This window comes from Cotesia glomerata, linkage group LG6, assembly GCF_020080835.1.
Source record: "Cotesia glomerata isolate CgM1 linkage group LG6, MPM_Cglom_v2.3, whole genome shotgun sequence".
Classification (NCBI taxonomy): domain Eukaryota; kingdom Metazoa; phylum Arthropoda; class Insecta; order Hymenoptera; family Braconidae; genus Cotesia; species Cotesia glomerata.
Window position 1 is genome coordinate 10,846,629 of NC_058163.1, and position 27,457 is coordinate 10,874,085.

General features: G+C 37.2%; 1 protein-coding gene across 13 annotated transcripts; it reads left to right on the plus strand.

The window, feature by feature from the left end:
- Window positions 1–513: 513 nt before the first annotated feature.
- LOC123266791 (carboxyl-terminal PDZ ligand of neuronal nitric oxide synthase protein) lies at window positions 514–26,597 on the plus strand. 13 transcript variants are annotated; one of them, XM_044731200.1, is made up of 12 exons: window positions 515–819; window positions 964–1,023; window positions 1,865–2,012; window positions 3,094–3,165; window positions 3,240–3,329; window positions 3,409–3,467; window positions 3,568–3,676; window positions 4,991–5,338; window positions 23,838–24,029; window positions 24,107–24,304; window positions 25,902–26,168; window positions 26,237–26,597. In XM_044731200.1, the coding sequence occupies exons 3-12, from the start codon at window positions 1,905–1,907 to the stop codon at window positions 26,546–26,548; spliced, it is 1,755 nt and encodes a 584-aa protein (XP_044587135.1). In that variant the 5' UTR covers window positions 515–819; window positions 964–1,023; window positions 1,865–1,904; the 3' UTR covers window positions 26,549–26,597. The 13 variants fall into 13 exon arrangements, with proteins under 13 accessions (XP_044587141.1, XP_044587139.1, XP_044587142.1 ...); XM_044731199.1 differs by having other exon boundaries at window positions 964–1,019; XM_044731196.1 differs by having other exon boundaries at window positions 964–1,019; window positions 1,897–2,012.
- The last annotated feature ends 860 nt before the right edge of the window (window positions 26,598–27,457 follow it).

Genomic DNA, 27,457 nt, shown 5'->3' on the forward strand with positions numbered 1-27,457 from the left:
TTTCCTATATTTCCTTTGATCGAAGCCTCTTTTGCTTGATAAACTATAAAATTTTGTAATATCTTCAATACTTTACTCCTAAATTAATGAAAAAACATTTCATTCTTTTCAGAAACTTTCATACTACTGCCATCTTACACTTGATTCAGCAACTTACAGAATTTGATGTGGCTCAACTAGTCGACCGGCAGTCCCGAACGCAATAAGCGAGGAATGTCATGTATATATACTACATGTGTTCATCTAATTATATTTTATATACACACGTTCTCACCAAACAGCAACGCTTTTATCATCTTTTAAAGTTACAATTATAAATAAAATATTCATCAATACTATAAATAATCATTATTCTTCGAATTCATTATAAACTTTAGTAAAAATACATTTATTTATGTGTGTTTAGTGAGTTTTAACAAATATTTATTTTTGATACATCTCAAAGCTACTAAATAAACCTGAAAACATTACTATTGAAAATGTAAATTCAAAATATTTGAAATTTAAAAAAAAAAAAATTACGAAAATCTGAAACTAAAAATCGATAATTTAATATTTGAATTAAATATATAATTTTATAATTATAAATTATCTTTTTCTTTCCTTGTGTCGATTCGAAAACTATACAAGTTCGTTCCCCTCTGGAGGACAGTCAGAAGCAAGAGCAAGAAATCAGCGTGCGCGAGCTAATGAAAAAGGGAATAAGAGAGAATGTACGGAAAATTGAAAAATACAAGAGCGAAACTATACTCAGTTGTTAGTGCGTGTGTGATGACGAGAGAAACCAGCATGATTTCTTGTCCGTGACTGTCATTCAAGGTTCAACATTTCTTTCTTTGTTTTGTTTTAAGTAATAACAAAAAATATAAACCAATAACATATGAATACTAAGATAAATTTTTATTTTTTAAAAATTATCTCTATATTCAGATAAAATATAAGTTATATTTCTCTATTATTTAGATTAGGGAGACAAAAAAAAATATTAACTCTCAGCAGTCGAGGAGTACTGTGAATGTGTAGGTATATAAGAAAAAAAACTGAATTAAACTTTTTCAACTGAAAACGACATATCTACTCTTCTCATAATATCTTATTTAACTTATCATTTTATCATATGACTCATAATATCATAATTAAGAAATTATTTGGAAATAGAAGAGTCCACAATATTTTAGCTGTACACATAGAAAATAATAGATTTATGTATATTTTATTTACTATTTTAGTTTGACGTAAAATTTTTATTGACATTAAAAGCTTTAAAACTAATTTTAAAAAAATATTCAATTGACTATTTTAATGATTGGTATCGTAAATCTTCCGTGAAATAGAATAATTATAAAATAAAAATCAGAAGACATCTGATAATTTTTTAAAAATTTTTATAGGTGAAATTTTTTTTACTTGATAACTTAATTTCTTTCATAATAATTTAATTTTCATAAAAATCTAAGTCTATTTTTTTGAAATTTTATTTCCGAAAATATGATGGACCCCACTTCCGAATAATTACTATTATTTTTTATAATCGATACATTAAAATTTAAAATTTTCTCCTTTAGTCTGTAAAATTAAAATGTAATAAGTTTTAACCATAGTCGTGTATATTTTGTTTAAATTTTTACCTCTTATATTTACGTAAATATCTTTGTTCACTCATACCCAATATTTTTATTCTTATAAATTCTTGTGACAGAATAAATCTTTTCTTACAGAAAATAACTAAAATTGGTGTTAGATTTAATTGCCTTCTATGTTTTCCATTTCAAAACTATCCTGTAAAAAATTTTTAATCATTAAGCTTTTAACAAAAAATGTTTAAATTCGATTAGAATAAAAAAATAAAAAGGGTTTTTTTTAGCTGCCTTACCGATTATTAATTTAATAATTTAGGGCCAAGCATGCCCTCTAAAAAGCAGTACAATCTTGTGCGAAATGATGAATACGACACGAGGATTCCTTTGCACAGCGAGGAAGCTTTTCATCGTGGTATTGTTTTCCATGCCAAGGTATATAAAATAAATTTTAAGAAAACTTTCATTTATACAAATTTCTTTGTTAAAAGAAATGCAAAAATCGTTGCGTTTTCTTACGGAACCTCATATCTCAAAAATTATAATTTTTGAGGGGACGTAAAAAAAATGGTTTATAAAAAATTAATAGTTATTCAAGAACAATGTTTATTAATTGTATTTTGTTGAACAACTATTGTTCTAATTGCTCTTTGATTTTATATTTATTTTAGTAACGCATTCATAGTTGATCATTAATTTTTCAGTAAAAACTTTTAACTTTTAAAAATTTTCACAGAAAAAAAGTTTTACTTTAACCAAAAAAATTGTAAGGAAAACCAAAGTTTTTTTGGAACAAGAAAGAATTTTCTTGATTCACGAAAATTTATTCTTGAACAAAAAATTGTTTCTTTATGTAGTTGCATTAGAAAACCTTCGAAATGGTCAGGTGTCTTCTAATTTCAGTATCATGTAGTATCTATAAAAAAAAGTCTTGCTATATACTTTTTAACGTAACTTCTGTAATAAATAAATAAAATTATCAATTGCTGTGTTCCTTAATTTAATATGATTTACAATTATATTAATGGACAATCAAAGTCTAAAAAAGAAATTTATTACAACTTATAATATTCGCTTCAAAAAAACATTTCAGTTCAACAATGAGGTCGTTGACGATGATGCTGAGATATTTCTGTTTAATATTTCTTTACTATTATCTCGTATATCTCGCTTGTACATATACTATTATCTGGTATATCTCGCTTCTGTACATACTATATTACGTTGTGACGTCAAGTGATATGTTTTTATTTTGAATTTTATCTTTTACTCTTTTTTACGATTTTTACAAAGTTTTTAGACTTTTCTTTTTTTTATGATTTAATTCTCACAGAATCATCAATCAAATATTTCAGCAATAAAAATTTTATAAAACAAAGAGAATAGTCGAATACAATGGAAATTAAATATCGTTAAAGCGTACTTAGTACAAAGTCTTTGTTTTCAATCGATATTTCCTTTTTTGACGCTGTGACTAATTTTTCTTTATATTAAACCTTTTATTGTAATTTTATAGTTTATCGGTTCTATAGAAGTACCAAGGCCAACCAGCCGAGTAGAGATCGTAGCAGCAATGCGACGAATTCGAGTATGTTTCTAACATCAAATAAAATTTTAAAAAAAGTAAAATATTCATTCTCTATACACATTTTTTTTTTTTAGTATGAATTCAAAGCAAAAGGAATAAAGAAGAAAAAAGTTACATTAGAAGTTTCTGTTGATGGTCTCAAAGTAACGCTTGGTAAAAAAAAAGTAATCAAAATTTTTGAATAAATAAGTATAACATTTTTAATAAATGGTTACATATTAATGACTATTGTATTTTTTTTAGAAGAAACAACAATGGATTGATGAAAACAAAGCATTTCAAATGCATTATCCAATATACAGGTATTTCAAGAAATAAAGTATGAACTTCATGAAAAACTTTCGAAAAACTGTTCTGTAATTAATTTTTCATTAGTTTATTAAATCGCAACTTTTTTTTCAGAATATTTTATGTCTCCCACGACAGCCATGATCTAAAAATATTCAGTTACATAGCTCGAGATAGTAATAGCAACTCGTTCAAGTGCAACGTCTTTAAATCTAGTAAAAAGGTAAGACTTTATTTGCTCAAAGCAATCAAATTTTATTATTCTAGAAATTAATCTTTGGAAAAATATTTTTTGAACAACTTTGTGAGTACAAGATACAAAACATGAATATTTGTAAACAAAATTAGCGAAATAAATCGTATGATAATTTCATATCAGAAAAATTAAATATATGAAACTTGTAATCTCCGATTGCTGGCGTTATAACAAAACTATAAATAAATGAAACGTCTAACATGAGAAGCTGCAGTTGACGAACAATTTTCGTGTAGGACAAGGTTTACGGCGCTGCCAATATAAGTTGCTTATATATACCCAAATGGTTATCTGAATATTTATGCTCTTCTCTGTTCTGAAGAAATAGAGAAAGAAGAACGGAGTTGTACAGTTTCTGGCATTTATTAATAAAGCGCTTTCGATCTGTTGAATATAAGTTTGGCTTTTATGTATGTTTCGATTATTCAAATGTTCTTTCAAAAGTTCTTGTGTTCGCTAACTCTGACAAGCGCAAAAATTATTTACCGTCAGCCTGACGGTAGGAAGTAAGAAATAAGATGTGATATTTATATTTATGTGCTCGTGTTTGGAGTTTATAAGTAAAACTATTCAACCAAATCTGTTGAGCTATTAAAATAAAAATTTCATTCGAAGAATAAATTTCAACTCCCTTTTCTTTTTCATTCTGTTCAATTCAAAATTATAGTTGTAGTTGGTTAAGTTCGATCATTTAATCAGTGAATAAATGTAAAATTACTTCTAATCGATTTAAATATTATATTAGTTCTCTAAAAATAGTCGACATTATTTATAAACATACTCAATACTGATCAAGTATATAGAGCTTTCGTTTAAGTAAAAAATTTTCCTCAAGTTAAAGTTACATAGAAAATGCTTAGAAGTGTGGGCAAACTCGTAATTTCACCAGATTTATCAGCAAGTATAGGCAATAATTTAAACGAAAGTTCAGATCATGGTAAACCAGAACCCGACACACCTGGTGGTTCCAGACCGCGAAAAAAATTATCATTTAAAGAACCCGAATCTTTTGGATCTTTAAATATTAAAAAATCATCAAACAAAACAAAAAGCACACAAATGAATTCACCAAATGACGCAATGTCACAGACTTTTTGGAATGAAAAACCGTTTGACGAAGATGATAATTATGAAGAGCTTGAGGTAAGAAGAGTGTATCATGAACTTTGATGAAAGAAAAGTGTATCATTTAAACTATTCGATTGTTTAGCTTTAAAGGAATCATATTGTTTCTCTTTTATTTTGGCAATTTAATAAATTAAACCAATTTTTTTTGTTTAGAGTCAAGCCATGAGAGTAGTTAGGACAGTGGGTCAAGCCTTTGAAGTGTGCCATAAATTAAGCCTGAATGCAACGTCGGAACAAAGAGATCAAGATATTGACAAAGAACGAGAGCATACACTCGAACACGATGACGATCATCCACTTCATAATGATAATTATGATGATGAGATGACGAATGAACGGTCTCCAATAATTCAACCACGAATACCATCACCAAGTATACACAAAGATATGTCACTAATGTGTGATGGAGAAAATTTAGTGCAAGATCATCCACTTGATGTTGCACCTTGTGGAGTAAGAGCGCATGGATCTTCTGCATCGCCGATGAGACAATCGCCATCGGTAAATTTTATTTTCAATTCCTGATAGTTTAATTTCTTTGTTACACTGAAAAATAATTTTACTAAATTTTAGATAACTAAATAACTAAAATTCATGTCGTGGTAGTAAATTTTATCATACAAGTCATGAACGTTCTTTTTTTTTGTACCACTGTTAAAAAAAATTATAACTTTATTAAGATTTTAGTACACAAGCGTAGAATAAAATTCCAAATTCAGTTTATGACACAAATATTTAATCTATTCATAGTAATATTATGATGTCATCTTACAAGTTTAAAAATATTTACTAAATTTATTAATTTTTGTGTAGATATGCTTAAAAAATCAGTTTATTATATTATTAACAACATATTTCTGCGATTATACAGTAATATTACGTTAAAATTTTTTTTTTTTTTTTTTTTTTTTTTTATTAAATTATTTATTGTCGCTATTAAAACATCAATGGTCATGAGCGACTACACTATTATGTTATACAAATTAATTTATCTTAAATAGTAGTATAGGTTTGTTAATTTACAGTATCTTATGTTTTCGACTTACAATTGGTCTAGATGGGTTGAATATGTTAAGTTAGATTGGTTACATTATTTATATGTGATATTTATAGTTGAGTATACAATTTGGTGTCTTTCAGGAATAGGATGAGTCGTTGATTTCCGCTTTGTGTGTTCAGTATTTCTTGCATATTAAGTGGAAGTCGGTTTTTCATTCTCTGGTGGTTATATAAATTGCAATCTATTAGTATATGTTTGATGTTATTCGTTGTGTTGCAGCTTGGGCAGATGGGTTTATTTGATTTTTCCATTAGGTGTGAGTGTGTGAGTTTTGTATGTCCAATTTTAATTCTCGTTATAATGGTTTGTTCTCTCCGATTTCTGTTGAAGTGTGGTTGATTATCGGTTTCGTAGTTTAGTGTTGTTTGGTTGTCTGTTTTGGGTATAAGGTTCCATTGGTTTTCCCAGTGTTTTTGTACAGCCTTCTTTATGTATTTTTTGCAATCTATCCAAGTCGTTGGTGCTATAGAGTCTTCTTGAATTGTTCTTGTTTCGTTTTTAGCTTCTGTGTCTGCTTTTTCGTTTCCGGTGATGCCTTGATGCGATGGTATCCAGACAAATATTACCTTTGTCGCATTCTGCCCGTATATGATTTGTTGTATTTGATGTACGATAGGGTTTGTTGAGAATTGGTCTTCGATCGCTTGAATGCTGGATTTAGAGTCAGTGTAGAGCCGTATATTTCCGCCCCATAATTAATCTTTGATTCGATGAGGGCCTTGTAAGTATTGATTAGGATTTGAGATGCCGACCCCCAGTGTTTAGATGCTAGTATTTTTATTATGTTTGTTCTACGTTGACATTCGGCTTTAAGGTTCTTGATGTGAGCTGCCCAAGTAAGTTTGCTGTCCCAGACTAGTCCTAGTATCTTTATTTCTTCGGTCTTGGTTATTCGTTGATTGTTGATCCAGAGTTCGTAATTTTCATGTATTTTTTTTTTTTGAGAAGATGATGTACTTGGATTTCGATGCTGAGAATTTGAATCCAGATGATTGCGTCCATGTGTTAATTCTATCGAGTATCATTTGCATCAATTGTGTGGTTACTTGGATGTTCTTTCCGGGACAAGTGATGGTGAGATCGTCAGCATACAAGTATGCTTTTGCTGGAGGAATAATTCTCGTTAGGATTGAGTTAATTGAGACTATGAAGAGTACAGTACTCAGTACTGAGCCAGTTGGTACTCCATTAACAGTTTCTGCAGGATCTGATAGGGTATTTTTGAACCTGACCATAATTTTTCTTTGGTGGAGGAAATTACTGATGTAAGCGATTATGTTGCCATTGAGCTCAAGTTCTTCGAGTATTTCGATAACGTTTTCTTTGCTTACCATTTCAAAAGCCTTTTCGATGTCCAGTGAAACTGCTAATAGGTGATTTTTATTGACAAATGCATCACAGACGTCTGCTTCAAGTCTTGCGAGGTAGTCTGTTGTGGATTTGTAGTTCCGGAATCCAAACTGTTGATGGTCGATCCAGTTTGCTTGTTCCATTTTCCATTTTATTCTTTTTGTTACCATTTTTTCTAAGATCTTGCACATGTTACTTGTGAGACATATTGGCCTGTAATTATTAGCTTTGGAGCTGTCTTTATTTGGTTTTGGGATTGGGACCACTATCGATAGCCTCCAGATATCTGGGAAGACTTGCTCATTCCAGATGTGGTTGTACAGTTCTAGTAGATAACTTTTGCCTTCAGCTGGTAGATGTTTAAGTAAGGCGTTGGGGATGTTGTCAGGGCCTGGGCTAGTGTCTCCGCTACTGCTGAGAACTGAGTTTAGTTCTTTTAGTGTAAACGGTTTATTCATTGGGTCAAGGTTGTGATTCTGATGTGTTTTAGCGTTTCTTTTGTTTTTATTATTCAGGAATGTTTGGTCATAGTTTTGATCGCTCGAATTATTGGCGAAGGTTTCTGCTAGGTGGTCAGCAATTTCTTTAGGGTCTTTTGCGAAGGTTCTATCAGGTCTTTCTAGGTAGATTGGTGAGCATTGTGGAGTAGTTTTCATTGCTTTAATTTTTTTTCCACACCAACGATGTTGGGGTCTGTGAATTTATTGTTGATACGTAATTTTGCCATGAGTTCTTTTGGTTTTCTTTTAGTGTTCGTCGTGCGTTCGCTCTCGATCTTTTGTAATTTATTTTGTTTTCTTCAGTGGGGTGTTTTTTGTATTTTCTGTATGCTTTTTTTGATTCTTTAACAACGTTTTCACAATTTGTGCTCCACCATGGAACCTGTTTTTTAGGTTGCTTGCTGTTTGTCTGTGGTATAGATAAGTTTGCTGCGGTGGTGATTAGGTTATTGAATTCCGCTACGGTATTGTTGATGCGAGGGATAGAATTTTTACCTGGTGCTTCGAGTTTTGAAATACCGGTCTTGATTGTTTCTTGGTAAAGGCTCCAATTTGCTTTATTTAGAATCCATCGTCTGGTGCGGGGTTCGTTCGATTCGGGTTGTTGTTCTGGTAGGAAGATGGTGATTGGGTAGTGATCACTGTCGTTAGGATCATCAAGTACATTCCATTCAATGTTGGTTGCAATGTTAGTGGAAGCAAATGTTAAATCAATGATACTTTGATTTCCAGTGGCCGTTGAGAAGCGTGTGGGTTGTCCATTGTTGAGTAGGACCATGTTGTCATTATCTGTAATCCAGTCTTCGATTATTCTTCCCCTGTAGTTGGTGAGTTTAGAGTGCCAGAGTACATTATGTCCATTTAGGTCTCCAAGTATGATATAAGGAGTTGAAAGTTGGTCTGTTATTTTTGTCAAATCATCTTTGCTAATTTGTGTGCTACCTGGTAAATATAGGTTGCAAATTGTGAGCTTATCCGGTGAGCTTATCTTGGTTGCTACTACTTCAAGGTTAGAGTCTAAGGTAATGGGTTGCGAAGGAATATTGTTTTTTACATATGTTGCCACACCTCCACTCGCGTGGAGTGTGTTTGATCTGTTTTTGTTTATGACTGTATATCCTTTTATATTAGCACTATATTGATTTTTGAAATTTGTTTCTTGAAGACAGATAATATCAGGGTTGAGCTTGGTAATTAATAGTTTTAGTCTTTCTTTTCTAGTGTGGTATCCGTTTAAGTTCCATTGTAATATCAGCATATTTGAATTTATAAGTGGTTAAGACTTTTGTTTTGGTTGTATTATTTTTTTTTTTTTTTTTTTTTGTCTTATTGGGTGAGATCGGTGTCCATTGATCTAGCTTCGTTTTGTTCTTCAGCTACTAAGTGTTCTTCGAAGATGTTGATTATTCTGGTTGTTCTATTTTTCAGGCTAGAGCTTAGATAAGGGTACACATCATTCATCATTTTTTTTAGGCCTATTAGATCTGTGGTGTACTGTAGTGCTAGTTCAATTGGGTACTTATTGCAGTGCGATTTCGTGTAGAAATCTTTTAGTTGTAAGGCAGTCAGTGGGTAATCATTTTTTTGGGCGATGATTCGGGTAATATTGACCCAGTCTTCAGCCAAAATCTTATCTTGTATTTTTATTTTTTTTGTTTTAGTTTTATTTTGTGATTTTTCCGATATGTCATTATCTGATGAGTCATAATCAGTAGAGCTGTCGTCACCTCTGGGTAATTTAAGTCTTTGTGGGGAAGTGTAGTTAGATGTCTTGCTGGGAGGGGCGCGTGGTCTTTTCATTCCTGTTAGTAGTGGGGTGATTGGAATTTGAAATTCTTGTGAGGTCGTTTGGGTGTTTAGCTTATCTATAGGGTTTTGTGTTTGACTTAGTGGGGGATTGTTAGACTCAGTTGTTTTTGTCATTGAGTCTATTTTTGAGTCTTTTTTAATTTCTTCCGTTTCTTGAGCCTGTGTTTGGGTTGGTTCATTTTCCTAATGTGTAGTGGGATTTTCGGTGGGACAATTTTTGGCCAAGTGTCCTTCTTTTTTGCATATGAAACAAGAAATTGAGTCTGTAGACAGGTAGATGAAGTAGGTTGTTTCCTCGAATATTATTTTGATAGTTTCTGGGAGTTTTTCTTTATCTTGCGGTGTGATGTAGACCTGTCTTCTAAAACTTAGGATATGTTTGAATGCTGGATTTTGCATTTCTACTTTTAGAAATGTAATCTCTGATGAAAGTTTAATGCCTAATTTAGTGAATTCTTGTTCAATTACGTCATGCGGGATTATCGGGCAAACGTTTGATAGAACCACTCTAATATTTTTGGTGATCAGTGGTCTGATATGTACTATGTTATTGTTTACCTTAATTTTCGGATGATTTTTTACAAGGTCCTGGACGATCTGTTTGTTGGCTAAGTAGATGCAGACTCTGTTGTTCGAGATGCGGGAAACGAATTTGATTGATTCGGGTTTAACAAGGGCTGCGAGGCTAACGACATAATCTTCTATTTGTGCTTCTGGGGTGACGTCGATTACAATTGCTTGTTCTTTTGTAGGAAACTGTTGGCTTTTGGTTACGTTGACGTAGGAGGAACCTGGGTTGTTTCTTTGGGCCATTGTTTCGTTGGCGTCCTCAAAGGACCACAATCACTAAGTTTAATTTACTACTTTACACTGTAAAACAATTTAACGTTATAGGGATAGTTGAAAGTACGCGCTGTTAGCACTTGGTATAGTGTGACTCGTAATTCCGGCTTAGGTCTGTACACCTTGACGGCTCACAGTCGACTGTACGTTAAAATTGAAAACCTGATAAGCTATTAATACCATCTCTATTTTGTAGAAGAAATTCGTCATAGTTAAACTTAGAAAAAAATGGGTAATATTAGAAATTTGGATGATATTTTTAAGAACATTATGTCACAAATATTTTACAATACAATATTTCAGAAAATTAGAAAAATTTTTACAAATTACTCAACAAAAATATGTTAAATTTCAAAGCGTACACTGGTATTATTACCATTTACGTTTTGTAAAACAAGTTGAATTCAAGTAAGATAAACTTATTAAATCATATTGTTTTAAATTTTTATAAAAAAATATTGAAACTCAAATCACTACAAAGTGATTAAAAATTTACAAATATTTTTTGTAATTTTACAACTTTGATTAGGAAATTACATGGTACTTCGTAATTTTACTGAACCATTGATTAATTTTCAATGAAAGGTTTTCGAAATTCACAAACATTCTAATTTCATTTACTATATTTTTTTTATTATAAACAATCTTATTTACACTAGCAGTTCGCCTCAGCTTCGCACGGGTATTTAACAAAAATTTCAAAATTAATGATAATGTAATATAGCTTATGTCACCCGGGGATAGTGTGGCTTCCCAATAGTGAAAGAATTTTTCAAATCAATTCAGTAGTTTCGGAGCCTATTCAATGCAAACAAACAATCAAATCTTTCCTCTTTATAATATTAGTATAGATAGATAAAACCGTTTTTTTTTTTCTGTTAAAATAATTTTAGGCATGATTAAATACTCTATAATAATAATCAATAAAATAAAAAAAACATTTTTGTAAAAAATTACCATTTTTTTTTTAACTTCCCGCTAAGAAAATCTCAGATTTTCAAAAATCGGGAAGTTATTGGTTTTACCCCGTTTTACAAAAATCGAGTTTTCATCAGATCTCGACGTTTGAGGGTCACAGGAAGCTTCCCTGACTATCCCCGTGAGGGTGTCACTATGTCTGTCTGTATGTGTGTGTGTGTGTGTTTTTTTTTTTTTTTTTTTTCCAGGAGGGGGGAATCCTTTTACGGATTCCAGGCATAGATGTTTCGCCTGGATATGTGAGACTCGACGCAGTGTCATGCAAATACTCGACACTAGCGCCCATACTCACTAAACCCTAAACCTCTTTTCTTCTATCCTCTTATCCCCTATGGAAACCGCCGTGTAGGCATTACATCGCAGGGGGAGGAATTAGCTGCCGCTCTTCCTTCTTGTGGCTAAGGTGTTGTTTCTACCTTCCTTCTAAATTCTGACTTTGGATCTTTTTCTCTCAATGGAACGCAGTTCGGTAAGAACTTCTGTGGCGAAAGTGCTTGTGGCGTTCCAGGCAGCTTCACTCGACAACATTGCTTCTACTAACGTCTCTGGTTGGACTTTCTTGTTCAAACAATTCTCTAACTCATCTCGCTGAGGGTCAAAACGTGAGCACACAAAGAAAACGTGCTCTGCATCTTCAGCAACTCCTGGGCAGGACGGGCACTCCGGAGAGTTGCCGTGCTTGAAGCGGTGTAGATACTCTCGGAAGCACCCATGTCCTGACAACAACTGCGTCAGGTAATAGTTGACTTGACCGTGGCTCCGGTTCATCCAAACGTCGATCTTTGTTATAAGACGATAAGTCCATCTACCTTTTCCTGCGGCATCCCACTGCAATTGCCATCGTACGATGCTGCGATATCGTTCTTCTGTTCTGAGTTCTTCGTGGCTAAGTGTGGTTGACCTTTTCCGTTGGTATAGGTTTCGTCTTTCTTCAGCTAGGACTCTGAGGGGCAGAGTTCCAGAAATGACGCACACTGCTTCCTCAGATATTATTCGGAAGGCACTAGTTACTCGTAGGGCACTCATACGATATATTGGTCCAGCTTTTCTCCATGAATCTTGCACCTCTAGTGCGTTAGCCCAAATGGATATTCCGTGGGTGAGCACTGATGTGACCACAGATGATAATAATAGTCTTCTGCTCTGCTTTGGACCTCCGACGTTCGGCATTAGTCGTGATAGACTAGCTACCACTGCTGATGCTTTAGTACTCACATGTTCGACTTGTTGTTTAAAGTTCAGTCGGGCATCGAGCATCACTCCCAGGTATCGGATGAATGGTTGTGATGTAATTTCATGTTCTCCGATTTCTAATTTGATTGTTTCTACTGCTTTCCTGCTAGTGATAAGCACTGCTTCAGTTTTATGCTTGGCCAGCTCCAAATTCATCATATTCATCCATAGGTTGATGCGGCCGAATATAATGTCAAAGGCCAGATTTATCTCTTCCAGATGTTTCGCGACTATCACTACAGCTACATCATCGGCATATGCAACTAACTTGACCTCTGATGGCAACGCGATTCTCAGGAGTCCATCGTACATGATGTTCCACAGGAGTGGTCCAAGAACTGAGCCTTGTGGTACTCCTCCAGTGATATCGTACTCCTTCGGACCGTTTTTCGTGTCATACTTCAGGACCCTATTCGAAAAGTAGCTTGCTACCATTCGAAGCAGGTATTCTGCTACTTTTTTGTCTTCGAGAGCTCGCATAATGCAGTCCCAGTTGGCGGAGTTAAAAGCATTCTTGATGTCCAAAGCAGCTACCAAACAATACTTTTTCGTACCACCTTTCCATCTCTTCCCGGCGATTGCCTCCTTGGCTGTATTGACGACCAGGTTGATTACATCAAGGGTTGCTCGTCCTTTCCGGAATCCATACTGGTTGTCTGATAAGAGTGGATCAACAACAGCTTCTATCCTTTGATGAATTATACGCTCTAGTATCTTGCCCGCCGTATCTAACATACAGAGTGGGCGGTAAGATGATCGCTCATCCGGTGGCTTTTTTCCCTTTGGAAGTAGTACTAATCTTTGCTGTTTCCATCTTCCAGGAAAGATCCCTTCTTTGATGCACGAATCGTAGGTCTCTAAGAATAATGCTGGCGCTGCTTTAATAGCTGTTTTTAATGCAATGTTCGGGATTCCATCCAATCCAGGCGCCTTATTATTCCCTACACGTTTACATGTCTCCATAAGTTCCTCCTCTGTGACAGGTGGAATGTCTTCGTGGTTGAGCTGCGGTGATGAATAGGCGAACTTACGTTGCCTCAGGAACAGCGTGGAAACAATTCTCTCTAGGAGCTGCGGGCATGTGGGTGACGGCATTGGCTGGCATTTTAGGTGGGTCATGACCACCTTGTACGGCCTACCCCATGGATCTTTCTCTACCTCTTCTACGAGCTCCTTCAGCAGCGTCTTTTACTCTCTTTGATGGCTTTATTCAATTCTCGACGGGCCTTTTTGTAATCTGTTAATAACACTGCAGAGTTAGGTCGTCGATAGCCCCGCTGGGATAATCTTCTTCTTCTAAGACACTCTTTACGAAGGGTACTGATGGTGTCGTTCCACCAGTGGACCGCCGGTCGTTGATTCATGTCCTGTTTTCGAGGCATAGTGGCGTCGCAGGCCTGGGAGACTCTTCTCATTAGTTCCTTCGTCTTCTGTTCAGCACTGCAAGTGGTGATCGGGTCGTTGTCTAACGCCACGACAAAGACATCTGGGTCAAAAGATTTAACTTTCCATCCAACTGCGTTGGTCTGTCTGGTTGCTCTTCGTGGATTCTGGCCAGTCGATACTTCCCAAAGTATTGCACTGTGGTCGCTGGCAGTGTAGGTGTTCATAACCACCCAGGAATAGCTCCCTTTCAATAGACTACTGCTGACGAACGTTTGGTCGACAATTGAACTTGCCTCTCCTTTGGTGTATGTTGGTGCATCGCCGGTATTGAGGAGGACTACGTCCAGTGTAGCCATTGCTTCCAGTAGTGCTTTTCCACGTGGATTAGTGAGCTTGCTGCCCCAGTCCACCGCCCAAGAGTTGAAGTCTCCAGCTATTGCCACGGGAAAATATTGGCTTGCATCTTCGACTAATCGATCAAGAAACTCTAAAAATTGTTCCATAGAGAAACTAGGCGGCGCATAACAGCTGTAGAAACGGATCCCATCTACACACGCAGCTACAAAACCAGCCTCTCTATTATTGACGACACTCTGAAAAGGAAGTTTGCCACAGGACCAGATGACAGCTTTGAGGGTGCTGTCCGTTTCCCATGGTTGGGTACTAAGGTGTTTATATGGTTCTGCCATTAGCACTAAATCTAGCTCTAGTTCGCGCGTGGTCTGAACAAGCAGGTCATGCGCGGCCTCACAGTGGTTGAGGTTGAGCTGCAATATCTTCATGTTCTTTTGTTTGTTATCTTCTGAAGCGCCTCCTGGAATATCGGACACCTATTAGTGCCGGCATAGTGGGCGAGGTCTTTTGCTTCTGGATTTTCCGCGCAAATTGCACATTTAGCTGGATTTTTACATTCAGCGATCTTGTGTCCTTCTTGACCGCATTTGATGCAGTGATTAGACCTGTTTATTTCATTTTTGCACTGTGATCCAAAGTGCCCGAAGTGCCAACATTTAAAACATTGGATTGGTCTCGTCGTCGCTCTTATTCGACAGTTAACCCAACCAATTCGGATCTTGCCGTTTCCGTCCAGTAATTTTCGCGCTGTGGTCGCTGGTAGTGTGACTGTTGCCATCTGCGTACTTCTAAAGGCCTTACGGATCTTTATTGCCTCTAGCGGTATTTCACAGGCTTCTCCGACTTCTGTTTTCAAGGCAACCTGGATGTCTTCCTTCGTCGTCGTGTCGTCGATGTCTCGGATCTCGATGGTCTCCTGTGGCCCTTTACAGATCACTTTGGCTTCTGCTTGAAGGATGCCCGCAATAGTTTTCTGTAAGGCTTGGCCTTTGTCGGTGCTCTCCCTCGATAGCGTAATCAGCATGTCTCCGGCATTGGTCCTGTGGATTTTTTCGACCGTATTGCGGACCTGGTCTTCTGGGACGTCTTGTTTGATACGACGTAGTATCTCGGCATACTTGGCCTTATCAGCTGGGCGGATGATTAGCGCGTCAGGTCTGATCCATTTGCGCGGTTTTTTCCGCTTAGGCTCTGGCCGAGATTTGTTCACCGGTTGTTTTGGTAACCGCTCTCTCGCTTGCTCCTTCTTTTCCTTCTTGGATTGGACCTTCTGCCATTCAGTCACCTCTTTTTTTCCGGCGTTCTGCACTGCCGTGTATTTCGGAGGGCTTCGTTTTAGGTCCTTTTTCTTCACAACTTGGCAGATCGTTGGGTCGGGAGAAGACCGATATTTTCTCTTAGTTGACTTGCTGCTAGTTCTGCTTCTGTCTTCCGCGACTGATTCACCGTCACCTTCAGCTCCAGTGTCCATTGCTTCTTCATTCACGACAGTTGCTTGAATGCTTCTCTCCGGAGTAGTGCGAGAAGTGCGTCGTACTGTTAAACGCCATTCTTCATCAAGTTTCTTGAATCTCTGGAGAGCATTGGCTACGCTGGTCGTCTTGGTCTTAATCTCCTTGTGGATATTGACCTTAGATTGGATGAAGTCATTTAGCTCACTGGTCAGCTTTTCAAGGCGTTCCAACGCTTGCGACCGCTTCATTTCAGCGCTTGCTTCAATCGCTGCTTCTTGGGCATGAGGCCCGTTTTCACTATCGTTGTTTTCCTGAATTTTACTCATACTTTTAAATTCACCAGCGCATCGTACGGAGTGGAGCGGGTTGTCATAACTAGGAACGGGTGTACCCTCGGAGATAGTACTCCTACCCCAGTTCCCTGAGGCCTAGCCAACACTTAGCCAGTCCCGGAATACACTGACGGACTAGACTCGCTCGGAGCGGTGAAGATTCCGATCTCTAACACTTACTGCGTACTTCCTGATCAAGGCCCGAAGTGGCTGGCTCCTGATCCACTGCTGCAACTTACACCTCGGCAGAGCAAGCTCACATCAGCCGTGGCCTGCATCGTCGGAAACTACGACACGAGGTTCCGGTCACTCCCAGTGGGTCACATCAGGGAACGATCGTCTTGTTAGGTCAGTTAGTGTGACCAACCCATTAAAGGGGAGTTTTGTCCACGGGAACGTATTTTATTTGGCTCCTACCCTCTGTACCAGGTACAGCGAGCGTTCTCCCATCCGCTACATGGAGACGCGCCTGATAGCAGTTTCTCCTCTGCCCCAAGTGTGTGTGTGTGTGTGTGTGTGTATTTTTTTTTTTTTTTATAGAGGAGGTAAAATACGTTTACGTATGCCAGGACTTGGTGTTGTTGCCAGGACTAGGTGTTGGTGCCTGGGTATGTCGGACTCAGAAGACAATATTATTTTGCAACAATACCGACTAAACATCCTCCTCTCTCGTTTCCCTATAGATGTTACAGGGAAGACTGGATCAGGACCGCGTTAGCATTACTTCAATCTAGTCCATGTTGTGCCTCACGACACCTACTTCTTGTTATTACTGGTTTCTAATCCCTTTCTGCGATTTTTTTTTTCAAGAGACGCTGCGCGTAGGCTACTACAGCTGTCCAGTTTTCTTCTTTTTTGATCATGCAGGTTACCAAGCTCTCAGGGGAGAGCGCGGTGCCCATTGTTTCTTCGGTGCAGATTCTATCGTCCTTCCATCGATCACACTCGAAAAACGTGTGCTCGGCGTTGTCAATTTTGTCTGGACAGTATTTGCACGTTGGTGTGCTGTGCAAACCCATCTTGAATAGATAGGCATTGAACTGCCCATGTCCCGTCAGTAGCTGGGTCAGAAAGAAATCCGTGTCCCCGTGCTTCCGAGAAAGCCAGACCTTGATGTTTGGGATCAGTCGCGCTGTCCATCTGCCTGTCTCTCCCGACGTCCATCGGTCCTGCCATTCTTGCTGCGTTTCCGTTTTTATCCTCGTTCTTGCCTCCTTCATGTTTTCGCCACCGATTTTAGCGTCGTAGAGTCTTGCTCTCTCGAACGCTAATAGGTCGATGGGCGCAGCTCCTGCAATGACCAATACAGCCGCTTCGGAAACCGTGCGGTAGGCGCAGGCAACTCTGAGAGCACCTCGCCGCTGCACTGCTGCCATTTTCCGCCGATAGGTTTTCTGCTTTAATATATCTGCCCATATTTCCGCTCCATAAAGCAGTACCGAATGGACTGCTTCCAGAAGGACTCTCCTCTTTTTGGTTCTTGGTCCCATAGTATTCGTCATAATTCTTGCTAGGCTAGACACCGTCTTGCTGGCTTTCTGGCATGCGCTATCGAGGTGTTCGCGAAAAGATAGTTTCTCGTCTATCATTACCCCCAGATAGCGTAGGGCTCTTGTTGACGTTAGCGTTATTTCTCCCATGTCCACAGCAAATGGTTTTGGGAACCATTTTTGGCGAGTCAGAACGACCATCTCGGTTTTGTGTTTTGCGAGTTTCAGGTGGTGTTTATCGAGCCAAGTCTCGACAGCATCAATGGTTTCCCGAACGAGTAGTTCGGCCTCCTCTACGCTGTCTACTATTATCGTGGCCGCGATGTCGTCTGCAAAGCCCGTTAGCTCCACTTGCTTTGGCAACGGGATTTCCAGAAGCTCGTCGTAGTCCGCGTTCCATAGATCGGGCCCCATTATTGAGCCTTGCGGCACGCCAGCCGTTATGACGTGTTTTTGTGGACCTTCCGTGGTTTCTGCTATCAGCTTTCTCTCGTCAAGGTAGTTGTCGACTAGTGCCAGATTCTCCGGCTCCACGTCAAATCTGTGCTCCAGGGCGTCCAAAATATCTCTCCAATTTGCGCTGTTAGAGGTATTTCTAATGTCTAGCGTGAGGACAAGACACACCTTGCGGGCTTTGAGGCTACCAGTCCATGCTTCTCTCACTGTCGCTACGAATTTCTGGATCGCGCCGACTGTTGAACGTCCTTTCCGGAAGCCGTGTTGGTTTGCGGCAAAACCTCCAGCACGGTCTATGTCGTTGCGAAGTCTCCCTTGTATGAGCTTCTCGAGCAGTTTTCCAGCAATGTCCAGCATACAGAGTGGTCTAAACGACGAAGGTGTTATGGGGGTTCCCTTACCTTTGTCTAAGAGAACCAATCTCTGCCGTTTCCAGACCACGGGAAACGTGCCAGTTGCCAAGCATGCGTTGTAGGTATTCAGGAGTATATCTGGGTATTCCAGGGCTACAGTTTTGATCACCGATGCCGGGATGCCATCAGGTCCAGGTGCCTTTCCTGTTTTGAGTGACTTCCTTAGTGGTGAAGGGTATTACTTCGCTGTTCTTAGTGTAGTGTTTCTTCTCCCGCGGTGGGTGTTTGGGGAAAAGCTCCGTTACAATGCTCTTCATCAAGGCAGGAGACTTCGGCGCCTCTGGTGAAGCCTTTCCAAGTCGTTTGGCGACAATTTGGTAGGCTTTACCCCAGAAGTCATTGTCGAGATCGTTGCAGATCTCTTTCCACAGTTTCGCTTTACTTGCTTTAATGGCTCGGTTTAGCGTCTTTTTGGCCTGCTTGTACTCTTTTGAATACAAGTCCTGGCTTGGGGAGCGTTTCGTAGCTCTCGTTGCTCGGCGACGTAGCTGATGGCATATTTTGCAAAGTTCTGCTATGTCTGCTGACCACCAGTACGCTGGCCTGTGGAAGCTCTGGTTTTTCAGCCGTGGCATAGAGGCGTCACATGCGGCAGTAATTTCCTTCATCGTGTTTAGCACTGCCTTTTCCGTCTCGCTGCAGGTATCCGTTGTCGTGTTGTTCTGGAGGATAGACCAGCTTCGTGCGAGTGAAGCTTGCAATGCCTCTGGATCAAGCCTTTTGGCATTCCACTTCCGCTTAGAAATGTCGCGTTGTGAAACCGGAGCAAATGCCAATCCAACGCTGAATGTCACAAACTGGTGATCACTGCCACTGTATTCTTCGGATACTGTCCAGTCTTCAATCATGTTGGCAGTCCTTGGAGTCACCAATGAGATGTCGAGGATGGATTCTTGGTACCCTGGTCTTCTAAAGGTCGTGGTGCTCCCGGTGTTCAGCACTATGAGGTCGAGTCTAGCCACGACGTCAGCGACCTCGTTTCCTCTGGTGTCGGAGAAAGCAGCGCCCCACTCAGCCGATTTAGCGTTGAAGTCTCCGGCTACGATAACTTCGCTGTCGAACTTAGTGACCGCATCTTCTATATTTGCGAGTTTCTGTCGGAACACACTAATCCCTTCGTTAGGTGAGAGATAGACGCTCATGAAGTGGGTTGTGGGGGTTTGAATCCAGACAAAACCTGCTCCACCTCCGCTGTTGTTGACGGTAACGTTCTTTGTGTTCATAATCCAAATTGCTGCCGTGCCCGTTTCGTCTGCGAACCATGTTTTACCTTCGATGTTTAGATATTGCTCGCAGATAAAGCAGACGTCAATTTTATCTTCGAAAACACGCTGGCGAAGCAGGTTTTGCGCCAAGGCGCACCTATTCAGGTTGCCTTGTAGTATGCGTGTCATTTCTGACCTTTCGTGGCTTCTGCAAGTGCTTTGCGGAATGCCTTACACGTTCCAGTGCCAGAAATATGGCATAGACTATCCTGGGCATCTTTGTCCGAAGCACAAAGGAAGCATTTTAACTTCTTCGTGCAGTTTACGGCCTTGTGGTTCTCTCCGCCACATTTGTAGCAGCACCTGCTTCTGTCTGGTCCCGCACACTGACGTGTTTGGTGTCCATAACCAAGACATTTAAAACAACGTGTTACTTTTACTACTGGGCGTATACGACAGTTCACCAAACCGATCCGTATACGGGCCTTGTCAAGGGCCTTAATCGCACTGGGCTCGTCTAGTTCGCAGAAGGCTGCCCGATTACCTCGTGGTGTGGGTTTTGTCAAATTTACCCGTTTGACCTCCAGGTTGTCAGTGAATTCACGTTTGAGTGCTTCACGGACTTCGCTCTCGGTAGAGATTTCATCTAAGTCGAGGATCTCGATCGTTGTTGTTGATGTTAGCGTCTTGACTGTGCCGATGTTTGCAGTGGCTGCCCTTACTGCATCGGTGAATGCCTTGCTGTCTTCGGTCTTTCGAGCCATTTCAAGGAGAACGCCTCCGTGTTTCGTCTTTTTAATAGACCTGATGTCTACGCCCGTCTCGACAGGGCTTACCTTGGCCTTGATTTCCTTCAGGAGATCGGCGTATGTTCGCCCTTCAGCTGGTTGGACTAGGACAGCTTTAGTTCTTGTCTTCTTCTTTCTTGGTTTCTTGAAGCCACCGCTGTTTGGCTGGTCTTGGGCTGTAGCAGCTTGAGACACTGGCTCCTGTTCTTTCTTTTTCTTGTTTTGCCGAGTCACTTTGGTCCAGGTATCATCCCGGGCTGTCTTTTTCTGTGCTGGCTTGTCAATATCTGAGGAAGGGCTGGACGTGGACAGCGGCCTCTTCTTGTTGCCATCTCCTTGCTGTGGTAATTTCTTAGGAGTGGTCAGAGGTGGCTGTGATTTTTTGTTCAGACTCGGAGATGTTTGAGTCGTTGACGCCGACTTCGTTGGTGATTTGTTGGCCAGCCTATATGCCGTACTAATAGACGAAACCAATTTTCTGATTTCATGGTGGAGATTCTTTTTGTCTTTTATGAAGTCGGCTAACTCATCAATCTTGTTGCCGAGCCTCTCCATTGGTGACTGTTGGCCGGTGACGGTCGGTAGAGAGTTCATTCTTCCTCGGTGGGTTTGATTAGTGGCAGGAGCAAAAGGTGCTCTATTTTTTGAAGGAATGTTGCTCAGCTGTCCGTTCTCTGCCATCTGGGCTGATTTCGTACTCCCTGTAACCTTGCTAGCATTGCTAGACAGCAGAGCCATGGGGTCTACTCCACTGTTCAAACGGTCGCTTGATAACGACGAGTTTAGGCCCGTTTGCACTCCTTCCCTCGCCGGCACTGAGGTATCCATCCTCTGTACTGTAAACGATGTTTGAAAATCTTCTGACATTTCCATATCGTTGTTTGGTGTTGTTCATTTGGCACTACCCGGAGAGCACGTGTAGGGTGTAAAAGCAGAACCTACGGACGCGAACAACGCTACCCTCCGTGTGTGTGTGTGTGTGTGTTCGTGTGTGTGTGTGTGTGTGTGTTCGTGTGTGTGTGTGTGTGTGTGTGTGTGTGTGTGTGTGTGTGTGTGTGTGTGTGTGTGTGTGTGTGTGTGTGTGTGTGTGTGTGTGTGTGTAAGTATGTAAACCTCTCATAACTATTGAATGGCTCCACCGATTCGATCGCGGTTGGCGCCATTCGAAAGGGCTTGTCCAAACTTAGATTTTGGATACAATTTGGATCGATTCGAACCGATAGATTTCGAAAAATCCAAAAAAAAAACTAAAAAAAAAAATTTTTTCAAAAGTGGTTTTTTTTTTAATAACTTTCGAACGGCTTTATAGATCAACTTATTGCGGTTTGAAAACTCAAAAAATAGTGTTTTATCAACTTTCTATCAAATTTTTGAGCTTGAAAAGCTCAAAAGCATAGAAAAGTTATCTTTTTGAGCTTGAAGAGCTTAAAACAACATATAAATTGTATTTTTGAGCTCGAAGAGCTCAAAAACGTCGTAAATGCAATTTTAAGCGCCCACACGGAGAAAAAAATTTTGCTATAGGAACTCTATAGTAGTTAGTTAGTTGTAAAAAGTTCCAGTAATTTAACGTATTCTTATAGTAACAATACCGTTTGGCTCCTGCAACTCTACATCGTTGAGCTCTGAGAGCTAAACGTTATTTACCCCTCACAACTCTACAGGATCGTTCTGAGACTATAACAAATTTTTGGCAGTCTGATTAATAATTTTTTTTACGATTTAGCATTGATAATTTAATAAATAAATGCGACAGAACGAATTTATATTTCCAACAATAATTGTATATGACAAATAAGAATAGTATTATAATAAAAATAAAATAATAATAGAACTTATATTACAAATAAAAATTATTTGTAAGATAAAAATATGGTCGTCACAAAATTATCTTATTTTCTTGATTATATTAATAAATATTGGACATAAAATCACTACCGTATATGCACAAGAAAAGATAAATAAACGAAAACAAATTTTATTTTGTGTTAAATGGGGTCTTTTGAATGTATTCCGATAACTTATTACTTATCACAATAAATTCAACTAATAAATTTAATTAACAGTCACTGCAAATGAACCTTGAAAAACCATAAATACAAAACTGTTCTAACAAAATTCAATTTGACAAAAAAAAAACCTATTTCCTTAAATAAATAAATTAGGAACTTAATTGTCCTCATATATTTTTAATAATATAGATTAGTAACAAAATAATTATGTTTGGCATTTTAGAAGGTTATGAAATATGTCAACGCACTCTACTACTGCGCAACGTAGAGCGCTCTCAACTATACCGTTTGGCTCTGAGAACAATCCCGTAGAGCTCGGAGAGCTCAACAACATTGAGTTATCAGAACTAAATAACATTTTGTTACTGTACAACGAACAGTAAACTGTGTATAGTTGTGGTAACTCTACAGTTACGTTACTAGAACGAAATTTTTTTTTCCGTGCAGGTATGGAATTAGCGGGAAGTTGCAGGGATGGCCTTCAGGGTCAACCGTTTTCCTAATTTTTTTTAACAGTGTATAAATCACTAATAAGGTGGCATAATAAATCAGCTACTTTTTTTTAAGTGATCAACAAAAATATTTTACTATATTATCTTTCAGCTGGATTAGAGAATTTTTAGGAATCACTAGAGATTTTAAAAATATCAAAAATTGAATGTAATATTTTTAATCCTTTTTTTATCATTTTAACATTTTATAAATTTCTAACTAGAAATAATATGTATTCTGAAAATTTAAATTTGATATTTTTATTGAATTCAAGTTACTATGCTAAAAAATAAAAACAGAGCTTGAGACGTACACTAAAGACAAAAAGACAATTATTAACAATAAATTTTAATTGACAATTATTTTATCCAGCATCCCACACCAAATTGACTACTATGCAATTTTTTTTCATTCTTTTGAAATTTTTATTGGTTATTGCAATAAATTTAAAGAGATCTTAAATTTTGGTCACTCTGAAAGTTAAAAAAAATTTGAGCAACATCTCAAAATCAAAATATCAATTTGAAATTTTTACAATTTCTATAATTTTGAATTTAGAAAAAGGATAATGAGAAAAAAGATTACGAATAACAAAAATTAAATTTTTAATGATTCTGAAAATGAACAGAACTTTTAAGTGAAATTTAAATATTTTTCATTGCTTAAGATCGAGAGGGCTCGTAAAACATAATTTAACGCATTTTTACAGGCAACTCGAAAAAAAAAATCGTCAGTATCTTTACGCTTCTCTAATCATTATAGAAGAGAATAGTATTGTCTAGGTTCTTGGAGGTTTTTTCATTTGGCCGTCTAGACATTGTATAATAATTTTTTTTATCTCGCAGGGAACAGTAGCTTCTGATTGTGGAGATTTATTAATATCAAGTAGTAATGAATTGACTTCTCTCAAACATGAAATACAACTTCTCCAAGAACGTCTTGATCAGCAAAGTCAACAAACGCGAGCTGCTGTGGCGCATGCACGGTTGTTACAGGATCAATTAGCAGCTGAAACAACAGCACGAGTCGAAGCTCAAGTATATCATTATTAAAATTTTAATTAACAAGTCTAATGAAATCAATTAAAAATTTTAACTTTGAATTTTTTTTTTAGACACGAACTCATCAGCTTCTTATTCAGAATAAAGAGCTGTTGGAGCATATTGGAGCATTAGTTAATCATTTAAGGGAACACGACCGTACATTAGGAACTCACAGTACTGCCGTGGCACAGTCGCAAAATACAGGTGCAACGAACAATCAAATGACTTCACCGAGTCCTACCACTCCTGACTTGCCAAATCTTGGTCAGGTAACGTGCTACCGAATGACGCCGTAATTAATATCAACGAGCTATGTTGATGCATTTTATTATTTTTTGTACTATTTTTTATTTTTAAATAATTGTAGCTGCTTTCCTTAGCTTATGTTTTTTTTAATTTTTTAATAAAAATGTGAAATTTATTTACAACGTAATTATAAATACGTTAAATTATATACACTTGAACATTTAAATACAAAAAATATACATGTATATAAGACATTTTATACTAAGTCGACCACTTTTGAACCCAGCCCTTCTCTATTTGGCTGAAACTTTAATTTTTAATCATTCATATTCTGTTGTTAATACAGTTGATCTTGACTTACTTCAACTTTTTGGAAGTTTTTTTTATCTTAAAAATTAATGAAAAAATTTCAAGTATTTAAAAAGAAAAAAAATCTTTATTTTAAGAAACTCTTATTCTTTTGGATGCGGGTAAAAAAAATTGAAAAAATTTTGTAAAATATTTTTTGTAAGGTAAAAAAAAATTCAACCAAATCAAAAAAGGTCGGATTCAAAAGCAGAAGCTAATTCTGTTATAATGATTCATATATATGTATGCGCTACAAAATAAGAGAATAGAATTTTTTACGAGCTGTTTCCAGTAAATAATCAGACGGTTATTAAACAAAAGATCTTGAAGCTTTATGGTCTCTGGTCTTAACATAATTTTCGCACAATCAGTTAGCATATTCATTCGTCTTCAGAAATACTTTTTTTTATTTTTCACTTTTTTTATGAAAATTTTTAGCTTAAAGCTCTAAAATCCAGAAACATTCAACTTAAAACTGTTCTTTATAAATCTTGAAAAATATCGTCTTAAATATTCTACTCCCTTAATTTTTTTAGAATAGTATATAAATGCATATGAAGGATTCACACGAAATTGACAAATTTTAGCATCAGCTCTTTTCATCTCACTAAATTTCCATATTTTATAAAACTTAACTTAAAATGCTTGCATAAATTTTTTTTTAATTTTTTAACACCACCGAAAAAAAGTCATCGATTTTTCAAAAACCAAAAAAAAACTGTTGATAAGGGTGTGAAATCGTCGAATTGAAAAGAGAGAATACTTTATATATATATATATATATATATATATATATATATATATATATATATATATATATATATATATATATATATATATATATATATATATATATACTTTATCATCAAAAGAAAGATTGCTTCACAAATATGTATATAAATGACAATTGCTTAAGTAACACATAATATAATAAGAGCGACATGAAAATTAGAGTGCTGCGACTACTTGATGCTATATTGAATGGCGCTTTTGAAAATAATAAATTCCTTTGCGTCTAGCTTAATATTTCCGTAATATTACCACGATGACTCCTCAATAAATACTGGACATCTTCACACAGGTTTTTTGGATTTAACCTCAATAAACGCTACGTGATATCGCAATAGCAATATGCTTATGATAATGAGCATCAGCAGTAATCGCTCTAGCATTTTATATCTCGCAATTGCAGAAGAATCGTTGTGTCATACTAACGTTCTTTGTCTTCGCGGTGTAGTCTAATACTCCGTAACAATACACCTTTCTTCGAAGCAGTCACAATGGACACCGGTGTATAATTCACCCTGGGATTTAGAAGCGCCGTCTTTTACATGCACTTACACACCTGAAATGTATTTCACCAAGAGGGTAGACCAGTCTAATATTTCCAATGATCAAATACACTTCCAAGCTCAACTTCTTGAGAGGTTGCACAATATTAGTCCATATCAAACTCAGAGGACACCTTTCAGTACATCCTCACGTTATCCTCTGCAACCACCGAATTTTCTTTTGTCTCCAAATTGCAATAAATTACCCGTAAGTATATTCTTTATTTTAAAAACATCAACAATTGCATTTTAATTGAAGTAATTCTCCATTGCCAGAACTCATCATCCTCGGGAACTCTGTCTCTTCGTATTCCTCATACGAACAGCTATACTTCATCTCCACTAATGTCAAATAAAATTCCTATCTACCCCACGCAAATCGAGAGCTCATCCGATCCTCTTTCTGAACTTCAAGCCTTGATTAAACCTTTGCCACATATGTCACGTCAAAGAAATTCACTGTACACATCAGGATCAAATACAATCGCTCGAGATTCAGATGTTAAACAACAAGAAAGGATCACTTGTCCGCAAACTTCATTGACTCTTGAAACTCCTTTATGTAAAAAGAAATCTGTGAAATATTAAAGTTGTATACCACACAGATTTACAATAATAATTAACATTTTTTGATTAATGACTTACTTATTTTTTAAAAACTAATCAAAATTATGTGAAATTTGCCAAGAAATGATCATTGCTCTTTTCGATATTTCGAAATTTTAGGTTTATGGAAAATTATCATCCTCACAAACAGTTGCGATTTAAATTAAACAAGTAGTTCATCATAACGTTGTCACTATTTTTATGACTTACTAAGATTATTCACTTGATAATTTTGATTTGATCAAATCAATATTATGTTGCATGAATAGTCAAATTGCCTACATAGAAAAAACACTAAATTTTTGTTTAACTATCATTTTACACGTTACAGTCGAAGTGAGTAGTTAACTTTTGTATGTTTATATTAAAATCTATCTGATAATTCTATCATGAATCGTATGAAAGGGTCTAGAGAACTTCGACAATCTATTGGTGTTCGTAAACCGCGTAACGTCAAAAGAAAAAATGTTTATAATCCGAAAACTGTGGAACATGATGAGAGTGTAATAGAAAAAAGGCCATTCGGCAACCGAAATGGAAGTAGATTTCATGGTGAATAATAAAAATACTACTAGGGTTGCATACGAAAAAAAAAAATTAGAAAAACGGTAGACCCTGAAAGCCGTCCGTGCAACTTCCCGCTCATTTTATACCTAGGTGCTTAAAATTGCACTAATGATGTTTTTGAGCTCGTAGAGCTCAAAAATACTATTTATGTGTTATTTAGAAGTTTGATAAAACACAATTTTTCAAATTTTTAAACCGCAATAACTTTTGAATGAATGAACCGATTTTTACGCGGTTGGCGGCGATCGACGTGGTTTTTTTATTTCAAGAGCTGATTAGTTTTTGGGATTGATCGGTAGAGCCGTTTAAAAGTTATTTCAAAAA